Source organism: Coregonus lavaretus (genome assembly GCF_964263955.1).
Source record: "Coregonus lavaretus genome assembly, chromosome: 30".
Lineage (NCBI taxonomy): Eukaryota > Metazoa > Chordata > Actinopteri > Salmoniformes > Salmonidae > Coregonus > Coregonus lavaretus.
Window position 1 is genome coordinate 27,198,657 of NC_140017.1, and position 11,396 is coordinate 27,210,052.

The window sequence follows — 11,396 nt, forward strand, 5'->3', positions numbered from 1 at the left end:
CCTACCATTTGTCGGCTGAGCCGTTGTTGCTCCTAGACGTTTCCATTTCACAATTGACTGGGGCAGCTCTAGCAGGGCAAAAATGTACAAACTGACTTGTTGGAAAGGTGGCATCCTATGACAGTGCCACGTTGAAAGTCACTGAGCTCTTCAGTAAGGCCATTCTACTGCCAGTGTTTGTCTATGGAGATTGCATGGCTGTGTGCTCGATTTTATACATCTGTCAGCAACGGGTGTGGCTGAAATAGCCGAATCCACTCATTTGAAGGGGTGTCCACATACACTATCTATACAAAAGTATGTTGAGTGCTTGCTATGTCCTGTCAGTGTGCTCCGATGCCTTGGGGGTCATTCATGCCAGACAAACTGTCCTGTCTAGCACATCACATCAACACATCAATACAACATCTGTACTGCGCTCCAATTTGGTCACAGATACAGTCATGTACAAATCAATAATGGTGCTTGAACTCCAAAAGCTTTTTATTTTTTTGAGTCATATATCATGAGTCATATTCAACATGACTAAAGGGAACGAATAAGAGGCATCACAGTTCAGTTTATTCAGATCTCAGGAGGACTTCATGCCTAGTGGAAATGTGAACAAATGTTATTCCACTCATAGTTCCTCTTTCTTCTCAGCCCACTCTAAAGCGCTTTCCAAATGTCTACTTTGAAATGAGAGCTAAAACAATGAAAAGTAAAGCAACGCTAACTCCCCCTCTCAGCCTTGATAAAAATAGAGACCCCAGTTCAATGTCGTGGATGATGATGCAGATACCGATATCACACATTCTTAAAAAGGCAGAGTAAAAATAACCTGGTCCTGTCTCTCCAGGATACAGCACACAACCTGGGTCTCGCTCTCTAGCACCACAAGGTGAGTACACACACAAACGACAGGGACATAGGTGACCAACCGTGTGTGACATCTTATCCAGTTTATGTACAAAAACATCAAAACAATTGAATTTGTTTTGTCTCAAAAATTACACTGGACAGTTGAAGTAACCAGTATCATCTGACAGTATTGTCCTCAATGAATGTACCCTCCAGTCAAGTACAGGGCTGTCACAGTGACGTCACAGACTCAGTGATACCTCTGGCCCAAGTGACACGGGCACACAGTGGGACACAGGCTGTAACTGCACTGAATAACAAGTAGTGTTAATCTGTCAAACACAAAAACACATAGCATCCTCTTCAGTGTACAGCCTAAGTAATTGAATGCTGTCCAAATAAACAGTTGTGAAGATGGACAGCATTCCTCAGACCCTTGAAGTACAGGTATTTGTAAGAGGCAAACCATATGGACCGACTGGCTGACTACTGAAGCCCCAGACTAAAGATTGAGGAGGACCAGGGCCTCTGCGGTAATCCTTGGCCTACTGCTGGTAACTTTCCTTCCTCTTTCCTTCTCTCCGTCTCCCTCCCTTCCGCGTGCCTGCCCCTCCTCACACAGGTCCTAGCATGCTGCTTCACAGACTTTAGGCTACTGCTTTTAGTCTCACCCCTGTCAGCCACACAGCATTAGGCACACACGAAGGTTATCTTTCTTTCTGTCTCTCAAAAGGTGTCGGACTCTCATTCTCTGTCTCTAATGTTCTGTCTCAAACTCTTTCATGCACCAACTCTCTCTCTTGTTCTCTTTCTCAGTCAGGTCCAAACCACTCAGCATTTTTTGTGTGCTGACTCATCGGTGCCTGAGTTTCTCTGGAATAGGTCTCTCCAACGTTGTGGAAACGTTTTCTGGCTGTCTGGGCCAGGCCTCTGACACTTGAAAGAGGCCAAGGAGCAAAAGCAGCTCCTGAAGCGCTCTGGGGGGGCCGTGACTGGCACTCACTATGCCCTTATTTGGACCATCGAATCATCTCTCTCCTCTCTGCGTTCTCTTAATTCCTTTTACATGTCGAAGCGTATTCTGAGGAGGAGGCAAACCCTCTTGGAGAAGATCCCCCTCATGGAGAGAAACTCCCCACTCTCTTCCTCGCTGTTGTCCAGACATGTAACTCTGTCCACATTGAGAGAATATGTTATGGGTATGAAACTGTGCCCACAGTGCACAAAAGAGGGAGCGAGGAAGGATAGAATCTAAATTGAGTTGATACCTCACTTTTATGGAGGTCTGTGAGTGCTGTATGCCTGTGGCTTGACACTTAGCTATATATATATATATATATAAATAACAAAAATATAAAACACAGCATGTAAAGTGTTGGTACCATGTTTCATGAGCTGAAATAAAATATCCCAGAAATGTTCCATGCGCACAAAAAGCGTATTTCTCTCAAATTTTGTGCACAAATTTGTTTATGTCCCTGTTAGCGAGCATTTCTCATTTGTCAAGGTAATCTATCCACCTGACAGGTGTGGCATATCAAGAAGCTGATTAAACAGCATGATCATTACACAGTTGCACCTTGTGCTGGGGACAATAAAAGGCCACTCTAAAATGTGCAGTTTTGTCACACAACACAATGCCACAGATGTCTCAAGTTGAGGGAGCTTGCAATTGGCATGCTGACTGCAGGAATGTCCACCAGAGCTGTTGCAAGATAATTTAATGTTAATTTCTCTATAATAAGCCGCCTCCAACGTCGTTTTAGAGAATTTGGCAGTACGTCCAACCGGCCTCACAACCGCAGACCACGTGTAACCACTCCAGCCCATGACCTCCACATTCGGCTTCTTCATTTGCGGGATCGTCTGAGACCATCCAACCGGACAGCTGATGAAACTGAGGAGAATGTGTCTGTAATAAAGCCCTTTTGTGGGGTAAAACTTATTCTGATTGGCTGGGCCTGGCGCCCCCAAGTGGATTGGGCTGTTCCCTCCCAGGCCCACCCATGGCTACACCCCTGCCCAGTCATGTGAAATCCATAGATTAGGGCCTAATGAATTTATTTCAATTGACGGATTTCCTTATATGAACTGTAACTCAGTAAAATCGATGCATGTGGCGTTAATATTTTTGTTCAGTATAGATGCTGAGTAGTAGTAGTAGTAGAATTTCCTTCATCATTATCCTCAAAAAGGGTCAAATTTTATTTAACCAGGTAAGCCAGTTGAGAACAAGTTCTCATTTACAACTGCGACCTGGCCAAGATAAAGCAAAGCAGTGCGATAAAAACAACAACACAGAGTTACATATGGGGTAAAACAAAACAAAGTAAAAAATACAACAGAAAATATATATACAGTGTGTGCAAATGTAGCAAGTTATGGAGGTAAGGCAATAAATAGGCCATAGTGCAAAATAGTTACAATTTTGTATTAACACTGGAATGATAGATGTGCAAAAGATGATGTGCAAATAGAGATACTGGGGTGCAAATTAGCAAAATAAATAACAATATGGGGATGAGGTAGTTGGGTGGGCTAATTTCAGAATGGCTGTGTACAGGTGCAGTGATCGGTAAGCTGCTCTGACAACTGACGCTTAAAGTTAGTGAGGGAGATAAGAGTCTCCAGCTTCAGAGATTTTTGCAGTTCGTTCCAGTCATTGGCAGCAGAGAACTGGAAGGAATGGCGGCCAAAGGAGGTGTTGGCTTTGGGGATGACCAGTGAGATATACCTGCTGGAGCGCAGACTACGGGTGGGTGTTGCTATGGTGACCAATGAGCTAAGATAAGGCGGGGATTTGCCTAGCAGTGATTTATAGATGACCTGGAGCCAGTGGGTTTGGCGACCAATATGTAGTGAGGGCCAACCAACAAGAGCGTACAGGTCACAATGGTGGGTAGTATATGGGGCTTTGGTGACAAAACAGATGGCACTGTGATAGACTACATCCAATTTGCTGAGTAGAGTGTAGGAGGCTATTTTGTAAATCGCCCAAGTCAAGGATCGGTAGGATAGTCAGTTTTACGAGGGCATGTTTGGCAGCATGAGTGAAGGAGGCTTTGTCTGCGAAATAGGAAGCCGATTCTAGATCTAACTTTTGATTGGAGATGCTTAATGTGAGTCTGGAAGGAGAGTTTACAGTCTAACCAGACACCTAGGTATTTGTAGTTGTCCACATACTCTAGGTCAGACCCGCCGAGAGTAGTGATTCTAGTCGGGTGGGCGGGTGCAAGCAGCGTTCGGTTGAAGAGCAATAAATCAATGCTGGTCAAGACACAGGAAGTCTCATTTTCAGCTTAAGTACACAATCAAATAATGGATCTATCAAATATTTCTGTCCTACTCTTTGTTGGTATGCACAGTGTCTTTAAAATGGTTAAACGTGCCTTGTGGTCACTAAGGTTCATGCATGAACATGCTTGTTACTTGAGACTGAAGCAATGGAATGAGGATCAGTAAATCTACCTTTTTAACAAGAAGGTACTTTTTACAGTTATAGCCCATTGTGAACATTCAATGGAGACGATTGATGAATTTACTACCCCATTGAAAATGTATCCAAATTACTAAACCTAGAATTATTCAACACAGATATTATCAGACGGAGAGATCCAACTGGGAGATCTGAAGAGGCAACCAGACCCGCGATAGCACAAAAGCTGATAGTTTCTGTAAACAAGATTACAGTCGCTTCGCTAATCATTCACAAAAATGTCACCCATGCAGGAAATAGTTTGATGCCCAAACAAAAAAACATCCCTATTTAACCCACAGTGGCATCGCTTGAGCCTCGATGTAAATCTTCCAACCAAAATATAGCTTTTATCCAGTCATTGCACTGTCTCAGCATCCTCATATGGCTGAAGGGGAAAGTCAGTAGACATGACAGAGTGTGTTTGCGATGGCTGACACTATAAAGCAGTTTTCCACAGACGCCCATTATGCCCCATTATGGAGTGGCACTCTCCTGAACCTACTCTGTGTGTGTGTGCCCATTAGCAATCTGATTCAGAACAACAGTGAATCACTAGACATTAATCTTTGCCTAGGGAGGAAGAGAGAGTTATGAATGGAGAGAGACAAAGAGGAAGGAGAAATAGCAGTGAAATGGCAGCCATTGCTGACCATGCATTAAATCATTACAGCATGGCTACTGCAACAAGCTCTGGTTTCACCCGCTCAGACCCAGCATGGCAAGCAACCACTCCAGTGACCACTGTTAGAGTATTCAACATAGAGATCCTATTAAATGACTATTCTAGGTCCTAATTCTATGGTATCTAATGCCTAGTGTTTAGTCTCTCACCTACAGCGCCACAGTGACGGTGCAATTTTACACTGTGTAGCTATGCTGAGGCCCTGGGCTTGTTGGGACAAAGCCAACCAAGAACTGGAGCTGTCCAGGGAACCAGAAGGAGAATATGATGACAGTTGCTCCAGACACACAACAGTGGCTCTGTGAAACCACTGTTTCCTCCTGACCTACAGCATCTATATGGATCAGCTACAGCACTCCATTTCTCACTGATGGGATATAAAGGAGAAACTGGGAGCGTTGGGAATGAGGGATATGAGTGTGTGGAAGGATACTAGCTAGGGTGGAGGGAAGGTACTGAATGGTGTATATGGGAGTGTCAGGCTGAATCCCAAATCACCCCTTCCCCTCGACCATCCATTTGCGCGCGCCTCCGCTATATGCACAAGTGTCCCAAAGCTGAGGGAGTGAAAATGATTGAGGGTGTAGCGGCTAATTAGACCCTCCGATAGCCACTTCGACCGAGCCAGCAAGGCTGCAGGCTCCAGAGCGAAGTGCTACCCCAACACGCACTGCGATGTTTGGCATTTGTGCAATTTCATAGAAAGAATTGAGAGGTGTACCTAATTATATGACACGTGCCTTTGATTCACCGTCAGTGTACCATGGTATAGGAGGGTGGAGAGGATTCTTTTGTCAGTGAACAAAGCCCTACTGTTGCTTCCTGTTTACCATGCCCTACCCACCATTCTGCACCCGCCTAGACTGTATACATTTGAGTGACACCTCTGAACAAGAAGGGGGGATATTGTAATCTAGATGCTTAGTAATAGAAGAAAACCCACAACAACCACCAAGGAAACTGTATTTGTCACTATTGAGACAATAGGAGGTTTTGTACATTGTGCACTGCTTCTAATCCCAAGGCAGGCCCCCACATAAAGGCCTATTTATGTGCCCTAGAACAGGGAGCACCAATGGGGGTAAATCATTATGGGGTAGTGGTGATCAGGTGTTGACATAAAAACTCTGTCATAAGGCCAGTCGCTTTAAATGGGAGAGCTTGTGATGAAGCAAGCCACAGATTGCTCGGCCACAGTGTCATTCAGTGTTAATGTATAAATTATGATGCGCAAAGTATTTTTAGTGAGTACTACCACACACGCAACCACACGGTCTCTCATTGTGGTGCCGGGAGAGTCCCATTGATTTTTGTAAAGGGAACCCACCTGAATGTACTTTAATGAACAAAGGAATTAAGGAAATAGTCTACTTATGGAGACATGAAAATCACCATACCAACATAGACTAAATTATTAGTGATGACAAATTCACAATGATGTTGTGCCATAAAAGTCTTAGCTACAGGATTACAACAATGAATTTTACTAATGACTGTGTCATCAAACAGAGACAAAGTTAGACAAACACCTAAACATCAGCCATAATAGGTCCTGACTCCTCAGCCAGGGGTCATAAGATCACTGATGATGGTAGAGGGGGAGGAGAGGGTAGCAAGTGGAATACCCTCACTGGGAGTCTACACAAGCCACTGGCTTCCAGTCTGGCCTCCATAGCCCATTTCAATATGGACAGGCAGGCAGACAGACAAAGAATGATGTGAGAGAAATAAAAGGAGACTGTAGGTGAGTCAGAGTCTGTGTTCCTGCTTTTAAGTAGATCAATACTATATGTGCTCAGCATGGAGAGAGTGAAAGGGGAACATTTTAAAAAGTGTTGAGAGCAGCCTTTTATCACTCTAAACACACAAGGCAGCAGGTAGCCTAGCGGTTAAGAGCGTTGGGCCAGTAATCGAGCAAGGCACTTAACCCTAATTGCTCCTGTAAGTCGCTCTGGATAAGAGTGTGTGCTAAATGAATCAAATGTAAAAATAATAAAAAATAATAAAAAATAATAATAATAACATGCTCAGCATGGAGAGAGTGAAAGGGGAAGATTTTAAACTGGCGAGAGCAGCCGTTTATCACCCCAAACACAGTTGCTTGCTAGACACAGTATATCCTGATGCCTAGACACTTAACCCCTGCCTACATGTACATATCTACCTCAATTACCACGTATCCCTGCACATTGATATTGTAATGGTACTCCTTGTATATAGCCTTGTTCTTGTGTTTTCTATTCTTCTTTAACTCTGCATCATTGGGAAAGAGCTTGTACCCTACATGACCAAAAGGTATGTGGACACCCTTTGCTTGCTATAACAGTCTCCACTCTTCTGGGAAGGCTTTCCACTAGATGTTGGAACATTGCTGCGGGGACTTCCATTTAGCCACAAGAGCATTCATTAGTGAGGTCGGGCACTGATGTTGGGTGGCTCGCAGACGGCGTTCCAATTCATCCCAAAGGAGTTCGATGGGGTTGAGGTCAGGGCTCTGTGCAGACCAGTCAAGTTCTTCCACACGGATCTCGACAAACCATTTCTGTATGGACCTCGCTTTGTGCACGGGGACATTGTCATGCTGAAACAGGAAAGGGCCTTCCCCAAACTGTTGCCACAAAGTTGGAAGCACAGAATTGTCTAGAATGTCAGTGTATGCTGTAGCGTTAAGATTTCCCTTCACTGGAACTAAGGGGCCTAGCCCAAACCATGAAAAACAGCCACATTATTTCTCCTCCTCCAAACTTTACAGTTGGCACTATGCATTGGGGCATGTAGCGTTCTCCGGGCATCCACCAAACCCAGATTTGTCCGTCGGACTGCCAGATGGTGAAGCGTGATTCATCACTCCAGAGAACGCGTTTCCACTGCTCCAGAGTCCAATGGTGGCGAGCTTTACACCACTCCAGCAGACGCTTGGCATTGTGCATGGCGATCTTAGGCTTTGTGTGCAGCTGCTCAGCCATGGAAACCTATTTTACGAAGCTCCAGATTAACAGTTATTGTGCTGACATTGCTTCGAGAGGCAGTTTGGAACTCGGTACTGAGTGTTGCAACCGAGGACAGACAATTTTTTACGAGCTTTGTGCTTCAGCACTCGGCGGTCCCGTTCTGTGAGCTTGTGTGGCCTACTACTTCGTGGCTGAGCTGTTGTTGCTCCTAGACGTTTCCACTTCACAATAACAGCACTTACAGTTAACCGGTGGTGCTCTAGCAGGCAAGAACGTTGACGAACTGACTTGTTGGAAAGGTGGCATCCTATGACGGTGCCACGTTGAACGTCACTGAGCTCTTCAGTAAGGCCATTCTACTGTCAATGTTTTCTATGGAGATTGCATGGCTGTGCGCTCAATTTTATACACCTGTCAGCAACGGGTGTGGCTGAAATAGCCGAATTCACTAATTTGAAGAGGTGTCCACATACTTTTGTATATATGGTGTAAGTAACCGGGTTGGGCTCAACTCAAATTGAAGGCAATCAATTCAGGAAGTGATTTGAATTTAAAATTCAGACATTTTTAAACTTTTGAAATAAACAGCTTCTCCTTTTCAGTTTATTGAGAAGTCATTGAAAAGGAAATCCCTTTTTTTGATTATTGAATTGTAATTTTAGTTTACTTCCAGAATTGACTGCCTTCAATTTGAATTGACCCCAACTATGCATGGGAAGTAAGCATTTCACTGTAAGGTCTACCTACACCTGTTGTATTTGGCACATGTGACATAACATTTGATTTCAACACAGCGTATGGAATGACTTGTTAGATCAAATGTGGCATGTTTCACAACCACCTTACACCTGAAGGGTGTCCTGTGTAGGCCTACTATATGCTAGCCCAGCCCAGGGGGTAGTCATTTCGTACCAGACACCGGGAGCGAGTCACAGCAGGCGTCGGTTTGATAACAATGAATCCTCCAGCAGCCATTAAGACTGATGCATTTCCTGTGTGACAGTGTACATACAGTCTGAGATAGAGACACATGGGGGAAACTGGCCAGAAAGGCTCAACTGATTATGACTATAGGGAGTTATAGGGAGAATGTATGCACAGCCAGGGTGGACAGAGAAGATGGTTATCTTTGTGTAACAAACTGCCTTGGATGTATTGACTGAGGTTTGTATTTATTAGATTTGGGTCAGCTCAGGATCTAGGCCTACCTGTATTGGGAGAAACCATGGAACATTTAACCAGTTGGCTGCACTTCTGTGTCAACATTCACATACGGTAGATTATGCTGGAGAACAATGAACTTGATGATGTGACAGACAACATTACATTCCTCACCCATTATGTAAGCAAGGTAAATGACATGACCTCTTTAGGTGGGGCAGGAGCCCATTCATTTAGTAGGCCTAGAGGTCAGTGTTGGCTTTAACAAAGTAATCCAAAGTGACCAGCAACAGGTTAAAAACAATATAAGGCCTTACTTACCCAACTAGGTTTTACAAAAGCAGTGTGAGAGATTCAAGATTGGTTAAATATAAATAACTTGTTGCACAGGTTATGGAAACACTAAAAATATACCTTGTGGATAGAGTCAGAGTATACAAATGTCCATATGCGAGGGGCCATTGTGTTTGAATCAGGGAAAAAAATAACATTCCAGAGAAGGCCTAACCAGCGTCGGCTTCAAAGCTTGTAATTGCCAACTGCACAGGCTTCAACAGGATGTGGAATTTGTCGACTGGAGTGTTCCATGCTCGGCGCAATTTGGTTCCGTGTACAGCCCTGGTTGGCCAACTACCAGAGGGGAAAAATAGGGTCCTTGCATGGATACGTGGTGTTATACCGCAGGCCAGACAGCTCCATGCCTAGCCTACACAACAGCGTTCTCAACCATAGGACACCATTGTAGCCATAGCTATAGCAGTCCCATTTCCCAAATAGGCCACAATATATCTTGATTCCATGATTAACCTAAATCACCATGGGACACAAATTGTCATTCAAGTAAAGTACAAATTACCTGCTCTAATGCCCTCTAGGCCTAATGTGCTGGAATTAGGCCACTTCACAATATGTTCAACTATGACAGAGCAACAGGCTACTACGGTATGACAAGGGGACAGACAGTCATATACATTTTTGACTGACACAGCGCTCGAGCTGGCACTTCTCTGATTCATCTCTCACTCAATCGCTTTCCAAAATTCCACAGGACTACAAAGTGATACATTGTTTCAGGTGCTCTACATTGAAACAAGTTGGTCTAGTCTGGTGGTCACTTTGATAATGACATGTTTAGTCTATCTCGAGTCCAAACTAGACTACCGAAATAGTTCGATATCCATCGGTGTTACAATATGATAAATCATGTGATAGACTCCAAACAAAAACTTGCACCGTCCATGCTCGAGCACTACAAGCGCACAAAAACTATGTTGTATTGTAGTTCCAAAACAAAATGAACACAATGAACAGACCGATCAGATTTGACCCGCTTTACCTCATTGTTAGGCGTGAGTGAAGATCCTGTCCGATGCAGTTTTTTCGGCTTCAGATCTGAGCCCGGGGTTCAAAAGCAAAATAATTAAATAAAAAACGACGATATCTGCGAGATACACATGTATCTACCCGCAAAGGGGTAGCCTACGATCCACAAACAGGATAAAGATAAGCACACCTCGACGATTTCCTGGTTTCGGAGAGAGGGGTTGAAAGACTGGATACAGTAGTGGAGCGCGCTTGTCAACTCCAATCAGGATCCGAGACTCATCTCTCCTTTCTAAACAGGCTACCATAAACGAGCGAAGGGGTCACCACAAACCGTGTCAGGACAAACTAAAGCCTCTTTCTTATTTTTTGTCACAGTGGCCACTACTCTTGATCGGTAATGCTGTGAATCTTCTCCAGACCTTCGTCCCGGTCTGCGTAATTTCATTGGTGTTTAAGCTCAACCCGCCGCCAGTTTTTAACTCGAAGTAGGCTTTCATTCATGTTCACCCGCCCCTCCTCTCTGTAGTTAGAAAAAATGTAATTGCTATCTGGGATCCTTGGGACGGGATCCCCGGTTGAAGTGGACATTTTAAAACGGTTTGGGTTTTGGGTAGTGATGTCCATGTCCCAAGTATACCGGATAGCACTAACCTTGGGGAAAATATCCACACCACTCTGCCTTTCCCTAGTGGTTGAAAGGCATAACTCCAATTCGGGTGTTCAATGCAGTTGATGGAAAGTTGGGAACAAACAATTTATAATTATTTAAGAAACATAGGCCTGTTGGACTAAACAAGCCTGCCCTATAATCAACGTTGTGCACATAACGTGAATAGTGGTGAGACAACAAATAGTTTAAGAAACTAGTTGTAGACTCTATGTAGGCATATATATATATATATATATATATATATATATATATATATATATATATATATATATATATATATATATATCT

The 11,396-nt window shown here is 43.8% G+C and overlaps 1 protein-coding gene across 5 annotated transcripts in view; it reads right to left on the reverse strand.

Annotated features, from left to right (window-relative positions):
- LOC311105916 (vasodilator-stimulated phosphoprotein-like) overlaps positions 1-11,115 on the reverse strand; it is a 33,577-nt gene extending 22,462 nt beyond the window's left edge. For 3 of the 5 annotated variants that reach the window (XM_084148152.1, XM_084148151.1, XM_084148148.1), the window contains exon 1: positions 10,449-11,115. In XM_084148152.1, coding sequence (XP_084004278.1) covers positions 10,449-10,453 — 5 coding nt within the window. In that variant the 5' untranslated portion in view covers positions 10,454-11,115. The remainder of the gene's footprint in view (positions 1-10,448) is intronic. The other 2 variants (XM_084148150.1, XM_084148149.1) reach the window with 2 other exon arrangements.
- Positions 11,116-11,396: the final 281 nt, after the last annotated feature.